The 25,808-nt window shown below is 41.4% G+C and overlaps 1 protein-coding gene across 1 annotated transcript in view; it reads right to left on the reverse strand.

Annotated features, from left to right (window-relative positions):
- Adamts20 (ADAM metallopeptidase with thrombospondin type 1 motif 20) overlaps positions 1–25,808 on the reverse strand; it is a 118,177-nt gene that overhangs the window by 40,168 nt on the left and 52,201 nt on the right. Inside the window, exons 14-28 of the mRNA XM_057791850.1 lie at positions 25,610–25,746; positions 23,298–23,415; positions 20,340–20,435; positions 16,935–17,101; positions 16,610–16,739; positions 11,656–11,782; positions 8,979–9,189; positions 8,670–8,834; positions 7,825–7,989; positions 6,737–6,856; positions 6,062–6,169; positions 5,163–5,327; positions 4,772–5,062; positions 3,755–3,916; positions 2,320–2,493 (exon numbers count right to left, since the gene is read on the reverse strand). Coding sequence (XP_057647833.1) covers positions 2,320–2,493; positions 3,755–3,916; positions 4,772–5,062; positions 5,163–5,327; positions 6,062–6,169; positions 6,737–6,856; positions 7,825–7,989; positions 8,670–8,834; positions 8,979–9,189; positions 11,656–11,782; positions 16,610–16,739; positions 16,935–17,101; positions 20,340–20,435; positions 23,298–23,415; positions 25,610–25,746 — 2,336 coding nt within the window. The remainder of the gene's footprint in view (positions 1–2,319; positions 2,494–3,754; positions 3,917–4,771; positions 5,063–5,162; positions 5,328–6,061; positions 6,170–6,736; positions 6,857–7,824; positions 7,990–8,669; positions 8,835–8,978; positions 9,190–11,655; positions 11,783–16,609; positions 16,740–16,934; positions 17,102–20,339; positions 20,436–23,297; positions 23,416–25,609; positions 25,747–25,808) is intronic.

Raw genomic sequence — 25,808 nt, forward strand, 5'->3', positions numbered from 1 at the left:
GGTTTGTCAGTCGCTTAACACATTTAGGTACCAATGCAAGGGATGAAAATACAGCATACATATACATTATGCCAAGCACAAAGACCACACATTAACGAAAAATGGTTAAGGTACAATCCATTCACATTGGCATATTACAAAAATGTAGTGATTCAGTTAACAAGCACAGGCTATAATTCATTTATTCCTTTTGTTATTACAACACAAGATTTCCCAGAACATGAATAAAAGCTAGGGATATCTTCATACTTTTTTCTAAAATATTTTAATAATGTTTTATATACTCCTTTTATTTTCCTTTAAAATAAAAAGATTTAATGGCACTCATCCATGCATACACATATACAGTCCTTAATTTTCTAACTGAATGAGCAGGGTCTATAGGAATTAATGTTACTGTTACTCATGAAAGAATACTAATCTAATCTGTTATAAGAGGTATTCTGAAATTTGGCTAATATGTAGCAATACTGAAAGAGGCAAACAAATTATATATATATATACCTGGTTTTGATAACAAAACTTCAGATCCCCTGAGTCCTTTTAATATAAAAGACTAATTGAAAAAATAAATATTCTTCATATAATAACAGAAATCCAGGCACTCTCATGATATATATTTTACACATGCAAATAAATAGGTTTGTAAAAATTCTGGCATAAACATTTATTGAGACTTTTTTAAAACTTCATTTTCAAATTATCAAAATATATAGTTATTACAGTTCCGCACTAGTGCAAAGACTAAAATTTCTCGATTAGCTGCTTTCGGAGTAGGTGTGTAGTAAACAACGAGGATTTCTGCAACCCCCTCTTATGTCCTGTAGTCACAGGTGCTGTCTGGACCGATTATTTTTATGAGGTTGAAAAGCTGCCTGTACAGAGGACTTCATGGACATCCAGGTTTCTCCCTTAGCATATGAGTGATGTACAAACATGTCCCTGAATACAGGGTCAGATATATTCCAATACAATACACGGATGTAGGTGGCTTCCATGGTGGACACTTTCAGGAGGTATCAAATGAAAGGTTATGTGGACCTCACTAACACTGACGCCAACTGAACACTGTAGTTGTAATATTCTATTTCTGCCCTACCCTTTAGACACACTGTTCTGAGTTCAATAACCAGAGCAGGTACCAGCAAAGTTTTCTGAGAAATGGCCTGAGAGTAAATACTTCAGGCACTGTGGTCCAGACAGTCCACTCTGCCACTGTGACAGCAAGGAAAAAAAAAAGTCATGTAACTGAGCACCAAGAAAATATACCCAAACAGGCAGTGCACTGACCCCTGATGGAAAATCGACCTCAAAATTCTTACAGTTAGGTATTTCAGGGTCCATCACAAGGCAGAGACACAGGAAGAAGTTTAAAACTTGAGCACCAAAGTCATGCTCCGTGGGAAAACAGCACCATTGGGCTCAAAAAGAAAGCCACTACAAGGCCTTCAGGGGCTAGATTTCCCCTTAATGTGAACAAAAATGGCTCAGTTTGTGAGTTTAGTTATAAATAGATTACTGTCTCAAATCACCTTTTTATCTGAAAGAAAATATTCATTTACTCATGTTCTAAAAAACAAAGGTGATAAAATGCTAATTTCAGTATATTTGTGCATTAATTATACTTCAATCAGATATTTGAAAAATATTAGAGAAAAGAAACCATTAATTGGCGCTATCTTTGAGTTCTGTCTATGACTCAAAAAAATGGAAAATTAAAATATTCCTAAACCATAATTAGTCCACACAGTGGAAAAATGAATATTCATAATAAATTACTACATGAGTCATACTTCTCTACGATGTACCTAACAAACCATGAACAATTTAATTTTTGTAAGCAAATGCCTTTGTCTTTACTATCTTCACATTTCTAAACCAATCGATTTAACAGCAAGGAAACACATTTTAAAATAATGTTATTTGGCTTGGGATCAGTTATTGGATAGTGACAGACAAAAGCCACATACAGTCATAACTCAAACAAGACACAGCCTTAATCTGCCATTATTACAAGTAAAGGGTTAACATTATGCACAAGTCCAATTAATCAGAGATGCAATGAAGGAAAGCATTTCAATTAGTTCAAAATTCACATAGAAAGTAAATACATATAAAACCATTACATACACGTATGTAATTACAGTACTTGAATGAATTCCTACTCAAATTGTTGACTTTAATATACATGCCAGGACAGTCGATGGTCCACTGTTAGAAGCAGTAATCAGATATGAGATAGCATGTGAATTTTCCTACTTACAAAGAGGAAATTCACATAAAAGGAACACGATAATAAGACTACGATTGCTATCGTACCGATTTCCATGGTCCCCGATACCAGGACACATCACCAGGACAGGCGTGTACATGACATTGCATCATGCTTGGTGGCTTGGGAAGGTCACAGTTCTGTTCCTGTGCCATTTGGCCATTGGGAAACTGGCATATGACAAATCTTGATTTTATTCCTCCTCCACATGTTTGTGTGCACTGAAAATAAGAACAGCAAAGTTTACACCCAATAAACATCAAAGAGAATATTATATTTCTTCCATCTTCTTCTCTGAGACAAGGTCTCCTGTAATCCAGGCTGACCTTGGATTCCTTCTGTGACTATGTAGGGTGACCTTGAACTCCTGCCCCTCCTGCCCCCACTTACAGGTGTACAGCACACGCGGTTTATGTGGTCCTGGGGGTCACATTCACAGTTTCATGCACACTGGGTGAGCACCCTGACAACTAAAGTTTATATTTATTCATCCAACCTTTCAGTATTATCTGCAATACTAGAGCTTAAAGTATATTCTTAAAGGAACTTGATACATTTTAGTTGCCAGCTAAAGTAGCCCTTTAAAGAATGATTTTTCAAATTCCTTTTGAAGAGAAATTATGTGCTAAAGTCATTCTAAAAAAGAAAAAAAAACTAATTCCAAAAGTGTTGTGGAATATTCTTTTACACTCTGAGGCTATGTCATTGTGAATGGTTTAATAAAAGGCTAAATGGGTAAGATTTTGGGGGCAGAGAGAATGCTGGGAGGAAGAAGCTGGAGTCACCAGCCATGTACAGAGGAAGCAGGAAAGCAGCATGGGCAGAACAGAGTAAAGGTAATAAAGCCAAGAGTCAGAAAGCTCATTAATAGAAATGGGTTAAGTTATAAGAGCTAGTTAGAAACAAGCCCAAGCTATCAGTCAAGATTTCATAATTTATAAGATGTCTCTGTGTGGTTATTTGGGAGCTGGCTGGCAGGACAGAAAATTATGCCTACAGAAAAGCATTAAACAAGCCTTTTCTTTTTCTTCCCATCTAAAGAAGGTGGGGGTGAGGGGGCTGTTAATAGTCAGAGTTAACATTTCGATTACCTTTACACTAATGGTGCCTAGGAGTGCTTGGGCCTTAAAAAATGCTTAATAATTCACAACTATTTGGTTTAAAGGAATTAGCCAAATGAATGGCATGCAATAGAATAGAGCATGACACAAACATCAACTTGGTTTTCTGTTCCTATATCAATCTAACTTCTTGAGAAGTTTAAATGGCTGCATATACATTTTTTGAAAGACAGTGGTAGCACACACACATATTGGCCTGCACACTCTCTCGGGAATGTTCTCTGGGAACACCAGAGTGCTTCTTGCAAAAGAACTTTTAAAAATATGTTTCCACACAGAATAGTGAGATTAAATGATCCCATAGCAGGAAGCATGTTATTTTTGTCATTCGGAGATGACATGGTGGGACAGCAGGACTTACTTCTCCCCAATCCCCAAAATTCCATTGTGGACAGGGTCCGGAGCCACAGTGATTTGACTCTGGGGGCTTAGAGGCCACATCACAGTAAGAAGCACTGTGCCCATCTTCATCCTGGCAGACCACAGCCCGGCGCTGAAGGCCTCCTGCACAGCTTCGGGAGCACTGATGAGGACAGAACAGAAATACACAAAGGCACACTCACTCCACCCAGTGAGGAAGGTGCTCGACAAGAAGCAAGGTCAGAGGTCAAATCGCCCATGTGGGGCCACATTTCAATCAAGAAAATCTGTCAAAAACACTTGACTTTTTACGAAGGGCTTCATTAGAATTTTTTTTTTTTTTTGATGAAAGCTTGGCATAGTAGCACATGAGTTTAATCCCAGCACTCAGGCAGTGGTAAAGGCAGAGGCAGGCCGATCTCTGTGAGTTCCAGGCCATCCTGGTCTATAGAGTGAGACCCTGTCTTAAAAAAAGATAAATAAAAATTTTGGATGAAAAGATCTTTCTAATTTGCATTAAAAAATGATCCTTCACTCTCAAAATAGATGCTAAGTAAAAAGAGATTAACATTTTACCATCTCACTGGGAAGGCATTTTAGAACAGACACGCATTGTCACTGGCCCTTCACCCCTCTCTAACCGTCAGTCTCTTCTGAAAGGAGCACTCAGGACCCCCACACTCTCAGGACCGGCACTAGTCTCCTGACTACGGCCTCAGCAAGGCTCTCTTTCTCCCCAACATTCAGTCTTACCTATTACAGGCTTTGCCCTCTTTGGTATGATATGGACTCTAATCAAGCAGCTTTCAAGTGGGTTCCTCAGTAATCAGTGTGGTTAGTGATTACCCCGGGGACTTGTACTCTGCATCAAAATGCTTTCAGCCTTTGAAGAACTGAGCTATTGATCTTCAGATAACACTGACATTAAAAACATTTGATGTCATTACACACATATCTGGGAAAGAACTGCAATAGGATTCAGTTACAAAATTAGTATAACTCAATAAAGACAGCTTACTGCTCCCCAAGGGCCTGTTCTCCACTGGTTTCCTCTGATTGACAGGTGGACCCCCTGGTTTTGATTCTCTTCTGGTTTATGAATTAATGGGCTATTTCTGCCTGGAAACTGGCTTGGCTGCTCGGAGGAGCTGGGGAAGTGGTTGTATGGGGGCGGGCAGGCTGCCAGGCTACATTCTTGTTCAATCACAGGACGAACTTCGGGGTCACAGAAACTCTCATCAACCGGCTGGTGGTAGTTCATGCAGAAAATGCGTCGAGTGGTTTTCCCATGTCCACAGGAAGCTGAGCACTGATTAGAAAGCCAGCCAGCATTACAATGTAATAACTCGCATTAATATCCAACATTATATTTAAATATTCAGCGCCTGCTTTCTCATACGCATGCTTACCGGTGACCAGTTCCCTGCCTGCCATTCTCCACAAGGACTGAAGCAGAGGGTTACTTCAGCAGGCCGGGGCAAGTGGGCACAATGCGACTCATCAGCCATTTCATCCTGGGCATCGCGGCAGCTCACATAGCGGGCCTGACTGCCCCTTCCGCAGGACACAGAGCACTTTAAAAAGCCAAGTGATGGTGGGATGGGCTTAGTCACACCCCCACTCTTGTTACCTGGAGCCACTCTGTCCCACAATACCACGCTTTCAGCGAGAGCATAGAAGAGGAGTAATATCTCCTGGAATAATTTCTGCATCAGACACACATAAGGCGGTAATATTCCCCACTTTAGATAATAAGTTTTACAAGTCAGATCTAATCATTTGAATGACCATAATATTTAAAGCGACATTTAATCACATGTCAGAATTAAAGGTTCTGGAAACATTTTGTGTAAAATCATCATTAGATATTATCAAAATATAACCGTGGAAGGCTCTGTAATAGAAGGCATCTGATCCCATAATTTAAAACCTGGGATTAGAGCAAGCTGAAACGGCTGATCCATAACAGCTTTCAGTTAAAAAACTAACCAGCATGAAAATGTCTGCAGTTGAGACAAGCTGATAACTGCCTATAACATAGCCACTGCTCATAGCTGTCTGGACCATAGGTCTTATCTTCATTTTACAGACTAGAAAACACACCCTGAAGGGTCACTTCCCTACACAGAGACACAGGCTCGCTAAAAGGACAGCCATGATTTTATCATTCCACGACCTAAATCTAAGCCCTGTAAATCTTCCATCCCATCAAATACCCAAGAATGAATGCTCACATTAAAGCTGACAAAACTGAGCAACTGCTTTTACAGGGGTGAAGCCTCCACAGCAGACATGCGGGGTCACTTACTGGGGTCCAAGATCCATAGCGCCACTGGGCTGCCTTTCCCAGAGGAATGGCCGGTAAGGAGGATGCCCCAACATTTGGAACAACCAAGCAAGGTGCAACCATACATTCCTGTTAGGGAAAAACAAACCTTATTGAATGCCACTTATCTCTTTAATCTGGCGTATATGAAATTCTGTACGGGGTTTCCTTTTTCAAATTCAGAATGCAATAATTCTGCATGCTGAAAGGTAAATGGATGACCTAGGTTCTCCCTGGCTGAGACACACATTGCTCGCAAGAGGAGTACCTGGTAGGAAGCGCTAGTACCGGGTAGGAAGGCTGCATCCCAATCCTGTCACCATCCTATCGGACCATTGAAGGAACAAAGTCCTTCAAAACAGTCCTAATGTGGACTGTTCTGATGGAGGGTATGGCTGTACAATGAAAAGTACACTTTTGCAAGTTCATGGGAGTCTCACAGACACCATAGTAGAGGGGGAATGTATGAGTTAAAGCAGATAAAATGGAGCACAGCTTGCCCAAACCGAGAAGGACACGTCCTGTATGCATAAAGTGTTTCAGGGTGTAAAAGATAAATCTATCTAGCTATTTATTACATATATAATTTGCACTCATCGACAACCCTTCCATTTCATAACTGTTTCTGCTCCTGATCCATGAAGAGACCGCCTTTACCTGTCTGTCGCTGGGCCGGCTGGTTTCCTGGCATTCTCTGTCATCTAGCATGGAGCCAAAAAGCTCGCTGACACATTTGACAGCACGCATTTGGTACCCGTGTCCACAGGAGGCTGTGCACTGAAAGGAGATCACAGGTGCCAAAGACAGTTTCCAAGGGTTACAGAAACGCCCACTTTCTTAGTGAACATAAAAGCTATATGTATAACATGTACTCTCAGTAGCTGTTCAGACCAGCACATGATATCAGATTTGAGACCCATAATTAGTAAATCAAATTGACATGCCTATTTATTCAAATCCATTGTACAGGTTTCACCTAAACACCACAGTTAACAAAATGCACTACAATTAATGTATGTTTAAAGCTGTCACCATAAAAATGTTAAAAGAGACCTGCTATACTGTTTGTGGAGTTACAGCTTTGGTAACAAACACCTGCCTGATGTCATATGATATGTTAAGTGAAGTTCCTTATCTACAAGGAAGTATGTGGAAATGAGGGGGAGCCTTCCATCAGCCTTGGCAGCCTCCTTGGGACTGAACTCCCCACCTTCCCTTGCCCTGACCGTCGTTCACCCCAGGGCCTCCCAGCAAGACTCACAAACCCAGGAATAGCAATGTAAGCACAGATACCGGACATATTCACACACTCTTGAAGTTGCTAAAAGCAAGTGTTTTCAGCATTTTTGGTTAAATTAAATTCAAAAACAAAGCTGAAATATTAAGCAAGGCAAAACTATCAGCAATGTCAAAATTCTACTAATACTGGACTGCATTTCAGAAAGTATTTTTCAATTATTACTTTACATGTTTGTATGTGTGTACACAAGCACATGCCATCACACATGCATGGACATCAGACGGTCCGTTTTCCCTTTCCACCTTTATAAGAGTTCCAGGGATCAAACTCAAAATATCAATCTTTGGTAGCAAGAGACTTTACCCATTGAACCATCATCCCAGCTCCTCAGATGTCAACCCACATTTTAAAGAATCTCCTGAGGAGAGTGTGGACTATTACACAACCTTTGTGTCATTCCCTATACAGATGGGCAAAAGCAGAGACGGCCCCGCCATATACTCACAGGACCCCAGGGGCCTACATGCCAAGAAGTGCATGCCCGGAGCTCACAGGGTCTCAGGGACTCGGGCTTGGTACTGGCATTACAGAAGCCATCGCTCAGGGGGTCGTCACTCAGCTGACACCAAACCTGTCGCTGCTGCATTCCCTTTCCACACGTGGCAGGACACTGGGAAGTTAAAACAGCTGCATCACAAAGTGACACAAAGATCTGGAATGTTTCCCCCCTACTCCTCAAGAGCCATTCACCGGATAAACCAGTGGCCCGACATCTGCCACTTAGGCCCTGCTGTGTGATGTTTTGACCGTATTACAACCATAAAGCTTGCTTTGACTCAGAGGGCAGAGCTAGCCACTAGCTGATCAAAGTTAACCATAGAAGTTTTGGAGGACTGAGGACAGATTGGGAGTAGTAAGGCCATAGAGAGGCCATAGAGAGGCCATAGAGAGGGCCTCAGCCCTTTTGGACAGAGGTCACTGGTTGCTTTTCCACCGATTCTCTGATCATTCAGGTTCTTACCTGAATACATGACTCCCCATGATAAAAAATAATAAATAAATGTATCAAAGTCCCATTAAAATATCCATTTGTTCTAGCAACAAAGATCCAAAGCTAACCTTTGAAGAAGTAATGCTTTGCACTGCCGCTTTTTATGAAGTTGGTTAGAGACTAAATCTCAGTAAATGTCCCTGCTGGCCTGATAATTTCAAATGGTAGAAGAACTAGGTAGTTTTACTTTTTTAAAAACTGCTTTTATGATAAATACATTTGAATCTTAGAGTCTTGGACTGTGAGTTTCCCTAGCAAGACATTACAGCAGTTTTTCTAAGCCACGTGTTCAGTGTTACCTCACTCCACTCACTAGTAACCCAGCTGGGACAAGGAAACTCATTGCAATTCCCAAGCATCACCCGCGGAAGCACTTGGCACTGTCGGTCATCAAGGCGGTGGCCAAAGCCATTTACACAGTAGGACTCTCGAGTCTTCTCCCCGCCTCCGCAACTCCGAGAACACTAATTAAAAATAAAATCAGTGGCGTTTAGAAACAGAAAACAAACAAACAAACAAATAAAAAAAAACCCAAAATTTTAGCCAAGATACACTTTTAGAGAAATAGAAACATTTAACTGGTAAAAAGAGAGGCATTTTTATTTTACCTGGGACCATTCTGAATAATGCCACCTCGCTAAAACACAGTTGCCATGGCAAGGCTCTCGGGTCGGGGGTTTGAGCTGGTCGCCACAGTAGTGGTCTTCTACTGGAACAGTCTGTCCTTGATGAATGGAATACTTCATGCAGTGAACATCGAGGGTCCTGTAGCCTTGGCCACACTGGGATGAGCATTCGCTTTTGCCGGTGATATGCCACCTAGAGAAGATGTTGCTGCATTTAGGGGCAGGGCTTATGGATATTGACTTAAAACAGATTCAGGGTCTTGGGTATAATTCAATTTTTAGAACTTTTAAGAGCTTATGGATATTCCACTAGAAATTATTTGATAAATCATTGAATTAGGGATGAAAAGTTCTTGTACTGGACCTTTTGTTGTATTCTCTGCAGGAGAGCTGGCCCCCTGCTGCCAGAGGGCTGGCTATGAACCTGACCAGGAGGTGAGTGACTTTACCACAGGACGCCAGGAGCCTGGCTTAGCATCTGGAAGTGAGGGTGATCAGGAACAGACACTTCCTTTCCTGTTATTATTCACCAAAAGCTAAAGGCTGAATATAAACTGTGAAACCTGCTTTCTTTTAACAAAAACTCAAATCTCTCCGTCAGCTTTGCAAATTTTAAAATAAAACCACATTGAATCAAATGTCCATGCTGAGTTATCAAACAGTTTGAGTACTACAAGTAGCTACCTTGGTTTCTAATCATTTTCATAACACTTTGCACATGGGAGGCCAGACAGGAAGTCTGTAAGTTCAGGGATAGCCTGGGCTACATAGTGAGACAGTATCTCAGAAAGGTTTTTTTGTTTGTTCATTTGCTTGTTTGCTTTGACCCGAGTGGCGTTCCTAGGACCTGGGAGCTGCTGGGTCAATGAAGATGCTCTCTAGTCTCAAGCCATATGATAGAAAAAGTGTCAGAGTGTATGTTTGCAGATCTGTAGTGATCTGTGATACTCCAGGAGGGTGGCTCAGCCCTAAGGGTGGGGCGTCGGCAGTGGGGTTCTGTGTAGTTTGCTGTCTTTCGAGGACCCGGGAAGCAGATCGAGAGGAGTAGTAGTCAGTATTGGCTCAGCCCAGGAATGCTGACCTCGAGGTGTGTTTTCAGATGTAGTCAGCTTAGGAAATGCTCTGCCCTCTATACTGATAAACAGAGTGCATGGGAAGATGATGCAACTCAGTGTAGGGTTCATAAGCAGCTTTCTGAAAACTATAAAAGCTTAGAAAAAGAATATCATGTCCGATGAATTAAAATGTGTTTTATGAAAATAAAAAGAAAAAAGTTCTTGTATTGGAAAACGAGGCTCAGAGATTGGGTTCCAATGGTTTAAACATGTGTGTGTGTGTGTGTGTGTGTGTGTGTGTGAGAGAGAGAGAGAGAGAGAGAGAGAGAGAGAGATCTTACCATCTTCCAAATGAAATCTTAGTTGCTCTAAAACTATATATGTACATATATATATATATATATATATATATATATATATATATATGTACATATAAACACTGTGTTTTGGGTGTCACTCTAACAGCTGGCGGCAACTTTGGAGGTGTGCCCTAGAACTGCAAGTTTTCTTGAGAGCATCTGCCGTTGATCAAGACTGGCACTCACGGTCGACTAAAGATTCCATGGGATACACAGACTCCCAGTGCAAACCCAGGCCAAACCTTGTTACATGAATGGGGGTTGGAGGCTAGGAATCTTACCACAGCAATTTAGATACAGGCTTGAAAGCTGGCAAAATAGTTTTCTTGTAACATATAGCACAACCTCTGGTTAATTCCTTGTATTCTCTATTTAGAAATATTTGTGAACAAACATTTTTCATGAAGTAAAAATAGCAACTCTGGCCAAATTATTCCAATGGTAGTCTAGATTTTATCACGGAATATGCATACCCCAGTCTAAGGAAGCGTGAGGTAGAGACTTCCTTCCCCGAAAGGACCCCCCTGTGCTCCGTGCAACTTCACTAGCCACTCCCACGAGCTTTTTCATGTGCCTTCACACGACACAACAGTACATTCAAATTCCCAAGCTTCATGCATGAAGAAGAGATTTGGCTATCTCTGAATATTAAACGTCATCACCACAATGTAAATTTAATAGTGATATGGGGTTTTTGAATCATTGATTTAGCTTATATCAGTCTGTTAACCTGTTACCCACACATGCCTACACACTCACACACAAACCCTTAAGAAATTCAGAATTTGGGGTAGAAGTACCAACTTGCTTACACTTCTCTTAAGAATATTAATATATTAGTTCAATTCCAATGTACCAGGGAACTCAACCTATATTTTTTCATTCTCAAATATTACTTATTGGGTCCTAATTTCAGTGGGTATTACAAAGTCATGCTACATGAACCTAATATTTCAAATCTTGAAACCACGGACTTTCAAATTAGAATTTTTCTGAATTTACTTTATAGACTAAATTATCCCTATTATACACAAAAGTTGAGGCCTACACATGGGTATTTCACTAATACTATTAATTCAACAGTCACATGAATTACTGAGCATGAACACGAATTAGTAAGCCTTACATATTCTAAACGACAAGGCAGAGGACAGATGTCAATGACCGCTGGCTCCGTGGGAGGCACTGTGCTGCACACCTTATCTAAAGATGAGTCCATCTTCATTACACACCAGTTCTCGTTACCTGAGTTCACAGTCTGTGTTGCACTTTTCCGTCACAAGCAAGGGCAGCGGTAAGTGGCCACAACTTTGATCGGACACGACTGCACGGTCACTCTTACGAATGCAGACAATTTTCCTCCTATGAAGACCTTAGCCAGAGTGAAATGAAAATTAAAAATTAAAGAGAAGTCTATACAAATAGGTGTTCCATAATTATAAAAATGAGCCTACATGATTCAGGTAGGAAATCAGAAATGTTTGGTATTATTCCCAGGTCACTAGTACATCAGTCTTGTCAGGAGTTCCTTTTTCTAAGCTGAATCCTCGATGACTGGGGAGGACTTTTGCTCAGTAGGGAGGCCAAAAGGAAGATGGGCCAGGTAAGGGGGTAAGTGCAACAGCAGGGACTGGAAGGTAGGGCTGGGGCCAGCACGGGTGGTGCGTTATTTCTAGATTAGTATCTCCATGGATTGCTTCCCCATGGGTACTCCTACAGTGTTATGACAACCTGCATGTCAGGGGACATGACACTTATGTGAACTGACTGGAGAGGAGACGGCCTATGACAGTTCCAACCAGCGCTCGTTCTTTCCCTTCAGAACAGCACTGCCCATGTGGGGCGACCTTTCAGACTGGACTCAGGAATGAAAAAGCTGATTACAAGCAACCCAAAGATTAGTAGTTCCACAGGCTTTGCAGGACAGGAGAGGCGAGGCCTGAGAATGGGGTAAGGGCTATGAAATCCCTCTGTGTGACCGTGGACTGTGGAAACACACCGCCGTTTATTCGCCAACATTCACGGAATTCACAGCAAGAAGAACGAGCTCTCGTGCGCGCTGCAGGCATCAGCTGGTCGTTAAGGGTCAGAACGAGCCTGCCAGCTATACGCACGCGTCGAAAGACGCCAACACTCGTAGCAGAGCAGCAGGGAGAAAGAGGGAGGGGGCGGGGCGGGGTGGGGAGGCAGGGCTGTCCTGCTCATTTTGCACGGCCACTGTTTGCTGGGACTAAAGCTACTCCAAAAGCTAAGTGTTGTTTCCATGGCGTGGATGAAGATCTCAGCTACACAGAGCAGGACATGGCAATGAAGCCCAAAGTTTAGACTGGTCCACAACGTCCTCAGCTCACCCCATGCAGACAGGGCAGCTGTTTCTCTACAGCACAGCCACAGCCAAAGCAGCTGGTGCCCAGAGTCAGGGCACCGTGAATCCGCATCCTCTTCAGAGTCTGAGCGGTCCGCGACATGATCAAATTTCTGCTTTGTGAACGCTCAACTTTGAACTCCCAGTTAACTAAACACGAACATGTGTTTATCTCCGATCTTCTCTAAGCCCTTTTTAAAATAAATACAAATGGTTTTGTAGAAGCATATATATAAAGGAGCAAAAGGAAAAAGAAAGAAAACAGAAGGGAAGAGGAAATCGTGAAGACAAAAATAAAATGATAAAAGCCATTATCAGAGTCAAGGAGGAAGAAGTCAACCTTGTGAATGTATGAGGGGTGGAAAACAAAGAATAGATTAAAAGTCATATTGGAACGACAGCCACCAGTGTAGCCCGTGAGTCACGAATGTCATTTTGTACTTTAACTATACTAAAACAAAATGATACTAGCCAAATTAATTTTAATGATGCTTATATTTTAACCTAAGCATATAAAATTTGATTATTTGAACATACTAATATACAAATTATTAAAAATATATTTTAATGTCTTCTTTCCCTTTTAATCTTCAAGATCCAGTGGGTAGTTCACGTATAGAGCACATTGATATGGCTGGTCACACATGGCTGGTGGCTGCCATACTGAACAGCACAGCGCTAGAGAAGAGGAACCTGAAGACACAGCACAGAAAAGCTAAGTCACCCTTGACAGAAACGGGTTGATGAAGGAAGACACTCTCATACAGGGTGACCTCCCAGCTCACTGCACTCTCTATGCCCCCTGGATCCAGTACAATTCCATCTTCCCCCATGTGACCATGACCATGGAAGGCAGGAGATTTTTTCTCTCTTGGTGCACTGCTCTCTAAGAAAGAATGATCAGCTGACTTTTGGGTCTTCTCCTTGATTCGTGGGGAAGTGATTTTAGTTCTTAAATGTTAAAAAGCATTAACAGAGACTTCAGGAAGGCTCAAAACACAAGAGAATCAAGGAAATAAACATGCCTAGAGCTACCAAACAAGGAGGCCAAAAAATAAGACACTATAAGGTTTTAATTTGAGAGATTTTGCTTTCAAGCAATACAAACGTTAAGCAAAATGCTGCTGAGAAAATCATCAAAAAAATTTTCAAGTATCTATCTCCAAAAACATTGACATAATTCCCAGTAAAATGACAAGAAATAACACCACATCAAGGAACCCACACAGGCAGCCGAGGAAGTCACCGTGGATGTTCATTGTTGTCAAGGACCAATGCCCCAGGGCCCTGGAAACTGGCAATGCCTTCCTCTGGTCCATGCGCAGATGTTGACAGAGTGTAGACAAAGCACAGACTGAAGCTTCCTTCGCCTAGATAGTTACAGGGAGAGACTGCTCCTCTACGGTGACCCCTTCTCCTCATGCGCATAGTTAAACATGCTCAGCTTTCTAGTTGCTGCTGCCCCACCGGGCACAGCACAGCTCCACCCAATCCCAGCTTCTCAATATGTGTGTCTGTGTCTGTCCTGCCTTCATCTCCCTGTTTCCCCAGTTGGGTTTCTAGAAGCAAACCACACAGCAGTGCATCCTGTTCTCTGACGTCATTAGAACCAAGGAAACAAGTCATAAAGCTTCAAGAGTGAAGAATGTCCCGTGCAAGCTCAGGGAAGTGCAAGGCAAATGGAAGAAAAGACCAAAGGGCAAGGTCTTCGTGTACCTAAAGAGAAGTCATCTATCTAGAATCCACACCAGTCAAAGAATTTGGTGAGTGTGAGAACTGAATGGCAATATTTCAAAGAATGTAAGTCCCCACAAATGACCTTTTCTTCTCCATACCATACTAAGGTCTGTTTCCCATAATGGTGGAGGTAAGTATAAAAGAGGACTCACGATGGCCAGTGGTGGCGCACGTCTTTCATCCCAGCACTCGGGAGGCAGAGGCAGGCGAATCTCTGTGAGTTCGAGGTCAGCCTTGTCTACAAGAGCTAGTTCCAGGACAGGCGCCAAAGCTACGGAGAAACCTTGTCTCGGAAAAACAAAAACAAAAACAAACAAAAAAAAAAAGGGACTCACAAAATTAAAAAAAACTCAAAAGAATTCCCAGAATAAGAATGAAGTGGTACTAAAAGGGGGCATTCACAAAATGAGCATAAAAGAACACAAATTCATGAGTACAAGATCCAAGAGTAATAATGCAAAAATAAAGAAAAATAAGAAAATTCTAATAAGAAATAAGAAAATAAAGTGCACAGCTGTTCCAAAATCCTGAATAATAATTACTTTCAGGATGCAGAAAAACAAGCCACAAGCCACAGGGTTACACAAAGCAGAGAATCGAATCATAGTATTAAAAAAAATAAAGAATAGTTCCCATCTTTCTGCTTATAACCTCTCAGAGCTCTTCTTTTCATGGGAATCTACTGCCTTCTAGAGTCTTTCCGTTCACCTGCTGCTCGGTTTGGACCCACGCCCGCAGCCACACACCTGTTTACACAGTGCAGGGCGGCTGGTCCCACATTTTCAAATTCCACTTGTCTTCTGCTAAGTTCAACCAAGGCCTCTTTGTCCAAATGACTCCTTGAACTTCCCAGTGCCCTGGTCAGATTTCTGTCAACTCGACACAAGCTAGAGTCATCTGAGAGAGGGAACCTCAACTGAGAAAATGCCTCCTAAGACTGGCTTATAGCAAGACTGTGGGGCATGCTCTTGATCACTGATCGAATGGAAGACCCCAGCCCATTGTGGGTGGTGCCTATCCTCCCCAAGTTGCTTTTGGTCCACTGCCAAGAGAGGGAGGCAACCCCTTTTCCTGGTGAGCACCCCTGCTCCTTTGACATCTGTCAGGTGAGATGACAGGATGATTCTCATCAGCCAGGGCCACTGCCTCTGGCCACCCACCTTTTCTCATCCACATACTGTTCTGAGCCTCCTCCCTCTAATCCACTGCAACCCTTCATATTCCATTCTATATAAACTCTACGCCTCAGTGTCCACACTAAAACTCCTACCGCCTTATCTGAGGAATCTCCTTGAAGAGCCAAGCCACTGCATTTACATGAAGATAATTATGTGTAGGCTATATTGGAGTACAAAATTTGGCTCTTAATAATAACCCGAGCCGGCCGGGCAATGGTGGTGCATGCCTTTAATCCCAGCACTCGGGAAGCAGAGGCAGGCTGATCTCTGTGAGTTCGAGGCCAGCCTGGTCTACAAGAGCTAGTTTCCAGGACAAACTCCAAAGCTACAGAGAAACCCTGTCTCAATAAATAAATAAATAGATAGATAAACAAATAAATAAAATTACAACCTGAGCCAAAACAGTCCCTCAATAAATATTGCCTGCACTGAACATAGCGTTATATCACAAACCACCCACGAACACAGACTACATATGACTCCACTGTTTCCCTCCTCCCCTCTGCTATCTCTCTTCTTGCTTTGCGCTTTTCCTCTCTGATCTTTTCAGTTTTGCACACCATGGTACAAATGTATCTTCTCATGTCCAAACAAGGGAAATAATGAATGTCTGACATTACAATAGTAAGAGACAGATGGAGTCTTAAAAGCAAACTGTGTGGAGGGGAGCGACTGGGGGCAAGGGGTTGGTACTACCCTGGAAAGCTAGAGGGAGAGGAGAAGACAGACAGTGAAGAGCGGTGAAGACAGCAGCGTTGATGGGAGAGTCAAGAGAGAGCAAGATGGAGGGGGGCAGACAGGACACTATGCAGGTCTGTACACTCCATCTATGGAAGAACTCATTACCCAGCCAGACTTAAGAGGAACCAAACAATACCAGCATGCATCATCTTGGGTCTCTTATTCAAGGCCAGGGTACCTTGGCACATTTTGGGACAGTCTTGCCACGGCCCATATGGATCCCAAGAGAACAGATCACTCCTCTCCTCAATGGGGATGTTGAAGGAATAGCGCACGTCAGGGTTGTATAAGTTACCTACACATAGCACCTCAATAAAATACAGAGGAACACACAATTAATTTATAAAAGACATACTCTTAAGACATTGCTTTTACAGCTAACTATGTTAAGCATTATAAAAGACATACTCTTAAGACTGCTTTTATAGCTATGTTAAGCACTTAACTAGTATTCTAATAAGATCACGACCAAGTCCCGCCTACGGCTGCCTACAGGCCGTTACCTGCAGAACGAGCTCCGCTTCCAGCCGGTCGGTGCTATTGATTCTTTCAATCGAGTTGTTTGATCCACTGTATTCGAAGATAGCTCCCTGGATGTTGATTTCTTTCTTTGCCATACTTACAACAAAATTTCCATTCAGAAGAAAGTTCCCGTGCGTGTCAGATAACGCTGTAAAACAACGTAATGCAGTCATGAAACGGTAGACCCGGCAAACAGGATGGAGTTAACTTTCCTCACTTTTAAACTCAACTTCTTTACCTGAATCTAAAGAAAGTAAATATAAATTGACGCTAAGGAAATAAACTACTTTACTGCACCGTGGTCTCTAACCTGCGAATAAGAAAACTTCAACAAAGCAGCCAAATATATTAAGACAGTTTCGCCCTACGCTGTTGTATTCTAGAACCTTCTCAGAGGCACGAAACAGGAAGGACACAGGACAGGAGAAATGGGAGGAACCAGAGCTCCCACCAATCAGTCATTAGAGAACACAGGACAGTCCATCTGCATGCCATTTATGCTCGATTGGGAACAAGTGTGCAAAGCCTTAAACGTTCAAGGCCAAATTAAGTAAGAAGTGGACACGACGCATGCTGTCTACTCGTCCTACCTCTGCCCTCCCAACCCTACCCCTTCTCACTCCTCTCTACTAGTCCTTTGCCTGGTTCACGACTTTTGGGTTGGTTTCATGGTCCATTCAGCCAGGGCCATCTGTGTGACCACTGAGTTGAGATCAGAACAATATCTAAAAAGCACTAGTGGTGTTCGCCATCCCTCACAGAAATATCCACAGTTGTTCACAAAGAGGCTCTCGATCGCAACTGAGACTGTTTTCAAAATAACATCCCTACCTTCCTTTAGGTTCACACCCCTTTCCATTTTCTTTCCTATCAGAATTGATGCAAGCCCAGTGATCATTAATACTATCAACTTGATCATATCTAGAATCACTTAGAAGGCCAGCTTCCCGAGAGGGACAATCTGGATTAGGTAAGCCACTAGCCAGGTCTGTGAAAGGTCACCTTGATTAGGCTTACTGAGGTTAGAATTCCCTGACACTGAGCAGCGCCATTCCCTGGACTCAGATCCGATCTGCACAAGAAGGAGAATGCTAGCTGAGCACAAGCAGCCGTCATCCTCTGCCCCCGACTGTGGCTGGACGGTCACCAGCTGCCCTGAGCTCTGTTGCCAGGACCTTCTCTCCATGACAGAATATACTCCTGAAATGTAAGCCCAAACTAACATGTTTCTCTTTCATTTCTTCTGTCCAGGTATTCTTATCATAGCAACAAAGTAACTAAGATGCCTGTCATACACGTACACGTGTATATATCCACATATATACTATAAACATATACAGATATGAAACAGGACTAGAATATATTATTATATGTTATTACAAATGGTAATATATTATTATATTATTCTAGAATATGTTATTACATGGGATATACTAGTAGCCTGGTCTTGTTTGATATCTGTATATGTATATAGTATATAAATGAATATACATGGAGTTACAGGAAATACATAGCAGTGCAGTAGAGAAACTCCCATTGATCGCCATGAGATCTCACACAAGCCTCTGCATCAGTCTCTTCAACTACGCATTAGAGTTAATAAAACTTTTAACCACACCAGGCAATTAGCCACAATCAGATCGGGAAAGTATTTGTAGAAGTACATAAACCATACAAGATTAGCCTTCCTATGCTTAATTCTCACGACCCTAGAACACTCTGTATTTTATAATAATAAACCCTATATTAACCAAGTGTGTCTCTCTTGATTTTTTTTTTTTTTTTACTTGAGTTAAAATTTCCGTGAGACCTGGAAAGGAATCTTGAGGAAAATAAGGAGTTGGCATCGGGCCTCACCCAAAGCACACGGGTTACCGATGCTGACAGCCGAGCAACTTTGCAGATGACACTAAAGAAAAAAACAAGCTTTGCACTTGTCCCGTGGAATAGAAACTCCTCTGTGTAAGGAGATGAACTTTCTCTAATGACACAATGTCCACGTGCCTATTGAAGGGACTTTTGGTGACATTAAACTCTCAAACAATAAATTCTTTTTAAAAAAATCTTCCAGTGACTCATTTATTTTCTTCATTGTAAGTTAGACTCAATTGTCCACATTAATGTGTGCACAGACAGCGTTTTCTTTATAAGTCAGACTCAAGTTTCCGTGTTATTGTGTGCACAGACAGGACTTGTTTTATAAGTTAGATCAAGTATCCATGCTACTGTGTGCACAGCACTTTCTTTATGAGTCAGACTCAAGTCTCCACGTTACTGTGTGCACAGCCCTTTCTTTGCTAGAACATTTCTGGCTTGTAAATTTGGAGAGAACCCATGGACCATTCCTAGGAAGATATGGCCAGGTTGATTATTTACATTTCAGCAGCACACATCTCTGACTACAAGCCAAGGCAATATGCTTAAGTAGGAGAAAAACAATACCAATTAAATACAACAGGACAGAAAAGCAAGACCTTTGCATTCAGTTCTCTTCGGGAAATGTTTTGCATTCATGGCAATCAAAGTGACACCATAGGAAATCAATCACTCTTAAGTGAAGAGTTCAACGGAATTTAGCATATACACTTGCGTGGACAAGTCCAGCTCCTCGTTATTGTAAAAGTCTAAATTTTCACACCAAAGAAATCCTGAACCTATTGAAGAGCTCTCCCCTGCATACTTGACTTGATAATGTCATATATTCTTTCTGAAATTAACTGTTCATAACAAGGTCATATGGCTAGTTGTATGTATTAGTTACATGGGACAATATTTTTTTTTTGGTTTTTCGAGACATTAATTTGAAGTAGAAAAATTGTCTTATCAGCTACACATCACCAGGTGGAGGAATTAGAAAATTCAGGAATTGGCTCATTGTGGGGAGAAAAATTTTTGTAAATACCTTCTCCATATTTCACATATTTCTATCTAAGCAGAATTCTCCAAATCTGAAAGATAGTTTTTAAAAGATAACAAAAATGGATCTATTCTCAAGAAATACACAATGACTGCATTCAGTGATATCTCAAAATATGAAGCTAGTTATTTATAGAACTTGAAATAAAACTGCATTCAAGTACTTTTGCCACGTAGTAAAAAAAACTTTTATGGAAAGTCAGAGTGCTGCAGCTAGTGTCAGAAAGACAAGAATTTTACTCTGAATACGCATACAACTGTAACTGAATACCAACTTTAGTTACCTAAAATACTATAATGGAAAACAAAAACTAATTTTTCCATTATTTCCTTTTTCCTTCCAATAGGGTTTATTTTGTGTAGCGTAAGAAGAACATATGTCTAAAGGTGTAGAACAAGCTACATCAACCATACACTTCTGAGAAATTACACACAAACCACACACCCGCTGCTGCTTACTACATGTTTACCAAGGTAGTTGTCATCTTCGGGTCTTCCCGAATAGCTGTGCTGAAGGATTTCAATATTTGTTGCCCCTGCAGGAATCTTTACAACAACATTGTATCCTGCAATAGAATTTTGGACATGTAAATTTTATAAACAGAGACATTTCACCAACTATTACCACCAAGTGCCTGCAAGACTGGAATGGCACAGCCACACTTTCCATTTCTTCCTAGCCTTTAAAATGTAATGAAATGGTTTGTTATTTTCCATCTGAACCCACACTTAATACACTATGCAGGACTAAGATGAACGCAACCACCCAAATACACCGACCTCGAGATTCGGATCTTAGAATTTTATTTTTATTATTGTATATGTTTGTATCTATGTGAGTGGGGTACACGGTGTCTGCAGAGACCAGAAGAGGGTTTCAAATATCTGGAGTTGGGAGCCACCTGATGTGGGTGCTAAGAACTGAACTCAGGTCTTCTGCAAGAGTAGCAAGGGTTTCTGAGCCATCTCTTCAGCTCCAACCTCGAGATTCTTTTTTTTTTTTTTTTTTTTTTTTTTTTTTTTTTTTTTTGGTTTTTTGAGACAGGGTTTCTCTGTGGCTTTGGAGCCTGTCCTGGAACTAGCTCTGTAGACCAGGCTGGTCTTGAACTCACAGAAATCCGCCTGCCTCTACCTCCCGAGTGCTGGGATCAAAGGCGTACGCCACCATTGCCTGGCCAACCTCGAGATTCTTAAAGTCCAACAGTTCCTAATTCTTTTTACTACTTCTGAAATTCTGAGTACAGAAAATGTTTACCTTGAGCCCACACATTTTAGTCCAGGATTTTCAAATGCTATTCACAAATCTAGGGCTATCAATATAATTGGCCATTGACATGATGTTTAGGAAGACTGAGTGGCAACAGGTTTTATATTGAGAAACAGTAATAGAAAATTTATTTTTTATTAAGCTTTTAGTTTGTACCTCAAACTAGACTCTCCATATTTACACCCAAACTTTACATTAGTTTTTAAAAGTCTACCGATATCTGTCGCAAGAAACATAAAGTTTATTGAAGCAGGATGAAAGTAATAACTGTGGTTTATTGAATCAAATTCCACGATATTGGCACTGTTTGAAGAGGAAATGCAGTATAAAATACACATTAAATAAAAAGAGAAAACTTTTCCTGACACTATTCCTAAAAATACTCACATAGCTAGCTAGATCCCTCGGGAAAAGCACAGAACTTAGCTTGTTCTAGAGATGTGATCCCAGGATTCTTATTGTCCCTTTTTTAAAAAATTAATTCCCTCAGTTTACTACATGAATAAGAGCTGTAAGTTTGTATGCATTAAATTTGAAAATACTGTCCCAAGATTACATAAAGATGATGGTGCCAGAACGCCTGTAGGCTTTTGGAACACCCTAACTTAGTTTTTTTAAGTGTCTCAACTTAAGCATAAAGGTGACTTTTGATTACTTTATGTATACTCTAATAATCTCGAAGATTAATTTTAATCCAGACACCTCTCACCATAAAACTGCCTTGTCAACTTCTTCCCTGAATCTCCAGTACCTTGATGAAGCCCATTGTACCAAAAAGATGCCAGAATGACGGTAGCCACCAGGGGGCAGATGTGCTAATTTTTTCCCCTACCCTGCAAGGTTTCCCATGTATATGGGAACCGGGAACACAGTTTTCTTCCAGGTTAGGTTTTCAGTTCTAACTTGATATATGTGGTTTTTGTACTGTGAAACATTTTTTAGTCACTGTGGTCAATCACAAGCCTGTATCATGGTTATCCAAGGGAATCCAAGAATGTAACTCACATGAAATCATCAGTAACAAAGCATGCTGGGAACACACATGACCATCTCCAGTATATTAAAATATGAAATGCTCTGTGCTTCTCACAGAGATAAAAATTTAAATGGGGTCTTGAGTTATACTCTTTCATCGGAATAGTTACCAGCCGCATCTTAAGATCAACCATATGAACATAATTTAATGCTGAAAAATGATACTGTAGGAATTATAAGGGAAGTTTTAAAGTCTTATGTAACAATATTAAAAGAGGGAGAATTTCTCGAAGAAAATTTAGAATTCAAAATGTCGGAGGTGGCCTTAAAACAGTTTCAAATTGAAATCATTGCCAAGTTCCCACTGGAACTATATCGCAATGCTGCTTGGGAAATCAGCGTGGTGGGCAATTATGAGCCAACATTTAGGTTAAAAATTTCACCCTTTACTTTCAGTCAATATTTTCAATACAGCAGTAAAAACAAACACAACACATAGACCAGGTATCTTCTTGCAGAGAGGGAAGGAGAGAGAGGAACAGAGGGAGGGAGGGAGGAAAGGAGGGAGGAAGGAAGGGTTTCAAGTGTTAAAAATTAATAAAAGTAAGTTCCCCAGAAAAGCCACAAATATACACATTCTAACTTACAGGAGCATCACGAAAAGGTTTCCAAACTGGAGAAAATTCACACAATATGGTCAAATACCACTGGATTTACTGTTTGATTTTTATTAATGCATCCAATTGTTTTATTAAAACTTAGATTCATGGTTAGGGATGGTCTCCATTGGTACTGAACTAGCTGAACATGCAAGAAGTCCTAAGTTTGGCCCCAGTATAGCATGAGCTGGGTGTGGTGCATGCCTGCAGTCTCAGAACCTGAGAAGTCAAGGGCAGGAGGTCGTAAGTTCCAGACCTGTCTGGGATACACTGGACCTCATTTCAAAAACAGAGCCAACAAAACATAGAGTCAGGTTTGTCTTGGGGACGTGAATTCTTAATTCAAATAGCATACCGGACTCAAGACTTATTCTTTACATTTGGAGATTTTCACTGATAATCATTCTGGACTGAGGACTCGGACTACACAGGACTATAACAAAGCATGTCTGCTGTATAACAGAGACTGTACACTAAAGCACTAACTCAGATAAAAGGGGAAGTGGAAGAAAGTACACACAGCTTACCATAATGGGCACTGTTGAAGACGCCCGCCAGAGTCTGGCATGAAGAATTATCTCCACCACACACTCCACATTTGTCTCTCTTGGCCTTGGAGTTTAACACATGATCACAGCCAGCTTGCTTCAAAACACAATCATCATGATTCATAGCGTCAAAGTGACTACTTATGTGCACAGCGCTTTAAAGTATACAAGGTTCTCATCAAAAGATATTTCAGTTAGCAGGAGTTTGCTGCAATAGGAGTCTCTCTGAGTATCTACCAAGCCAGGTGGGCAGTGACATGGAACTGTGTTCACCGGGTCTAGGAAGCAGTGTGTTTAAAGGGTTTACAGAATTTTTTGAATTAATATCTTCAGGCAATAATTTGAATTCTACATTGGAACAGACAAAGATTCCTATATTCCAAAATCATTTGAAAACCGTAATTTAGAGCTAGAGAGATGATTCATCAGGCAAGAGCACTGGCTGTTCTTCCAGAAGACCTGGGTTTGATTCCCAGCACCCACAACCATTTACAACTCTAGTTCTAGGGGATCTGACATCCTCTTCTTGCTTCCACAGGGAACTACTACATGTGGCATACATACATACATACATGCAGGTAAACCATCGATACACAAAATAACGTTTTTTAAAAAGAAAACCTTTAAAGAGAGATAACTCAAAAAGACTCATTGGGATAAGAAACACATTAGAATAGTAAAAAAAAAAGGTGTTGTTTGTATGTTTTCTAAAAAATATCGTGGCCTTAAAACACTGGAAATAAAGCATGTTCCAAACAAACATTTGAACGAATTTCCCCCAGTTTAATCATCAGCAAAGTGTCTCCTAAAGGACCGTGCCAGACATTTCAGAGAAAAGTATAGCCCCTTTCCCCAGGCGCCCTCTGCACATGACACGGCCGTTACCTTCATGGACTAGACCTCTAAGCTGAGTAACCCAAAGAGAAAGGTTCACATGCCACCTGGACTGGGTTCTCCACTAGCTTATTTACGTAGTGGGATGATGGGGCAGGGAGTGTGTATGAGAGTATGGCAGGGGAGGGGGGAGGGGGCGACTGGTTCTCTCCTTCCATCTCGTGGACTCCAGGAACAGAACTCCAGTTATTGGGCTTGGCAGCAAATGTTCTACCAGTGCAGCCAACCCGTCCCCCTGCCATATGTATGTTTTTGATACAAGAGGCAAATACTTCCATGATGAAGATTTACCCATGTATTTTATGAACGCCAAATGCATCTAGATATTCAGATCATCTTTGTCATATTTTGCTTCATTTCATTTGGCTGTGTTGCTTGTTTAAATATGGCATATGGTTTGGGGGCCACAGAGTAATCCTTTTGTACTAGTTAATCTATTTCTAAAATGTAAGCTAAGTGTCTTTGAACATCTCCTAAGGCCTTTGGGTGCAGACTGTTATCGCCTAGGCAACAAATGCGTGGCTACAGGGAGATGGAATCAGACATCTTAAGCTCCCCCTCAATCAAAGAAATGGCCTCACAGCAGCGCACTTGCTGTCTGGACAGCATTCGCTGTTTTAATGCTCAGACTCCACCTGCCTTCTCCAGATCGCCAACCATCTGAAGCATATGTGTTTCCACACATGCCTCTTTCAATTATTGAGAAGCCTGTTAGTGGTCCTGCCTCCCATCTTCTAACCAAGGTCATTCTAAAAAGGATCATAAAGTGCAAAGCAAATCTCATCGCTTCTTCCACTTCAAAATAATATCTGAATCTCTAAGGAGTTCAGATGAAAATTACACATCAATATCATCCTGTTCCCAGTTCCAACCTGAGCACTTACTTCCTTACATCTCTAAAATCATATCTCTAATATCGTTCATATCACGCGCCCAACACTGCTGTTTGAACAGGATAAATAAGAGTCACAGGACTAGAGAAAGGGAGGGGATGCTGGTTACCCGTCACCACGGGAGGTCACATCTGAAGTAGTAAAGGCACTTTTCTACCCTGGAGTCCATTTTCTCCTACCTTTTAAAGAAGGTGACCCCATCTTCATGCCGACTCTAAACACAACTGGCAAAACAAAATCAGCCACCTTATGCATTTTAGGCTGCTTTTGTTTTATTTTTGAGGCAGGATCCAGCTATCTAGACCAGGCTGGCCCGCCTCAGCCTCCTGTACCAGGATACAGTTGTGTACCATGACAATACAAAGTTAACCACAGTCCTAGAGATAGCATGATCTACTACTTTAATGGCGTTCATAAAAACAACTCTGAAGGGACAGAGACAACGTTGGTTACAGAAGTAGAAAAAACACCTTGTTCACCAATAGAAACACTAAGTTTACTCACCCTACAAAGGCCCTGGACACAGATGTCATTAGTCTCAGTCCCACAGGGTGTACCATCAGCCACTCGGTCTTTCAGCTGGTAGAAGCTGGTAGTCCCAGCGACCCGGCAATAGAGTTTACAGCGATCTTTTATGGCAACTGCAGGAAGAAGAATTCCGTTTCGGATGCAGAACAATGAGGCTCCGCGTTTCTACACGGCA

This window comes from Chionomys nivalis, chromosome 17 (genome assembly GCF_950005125.1).
Source record: "Chionomys nivalis chromosome 17, mChiNiv1.1, whole genome shotgun sequence".
Taxonomy (NCBI): Eukaryota; Metazoa; Chordata; class Mammalia; order Rodentia; family Cricetidae; genus Chionomys; species Chionomys nivalis.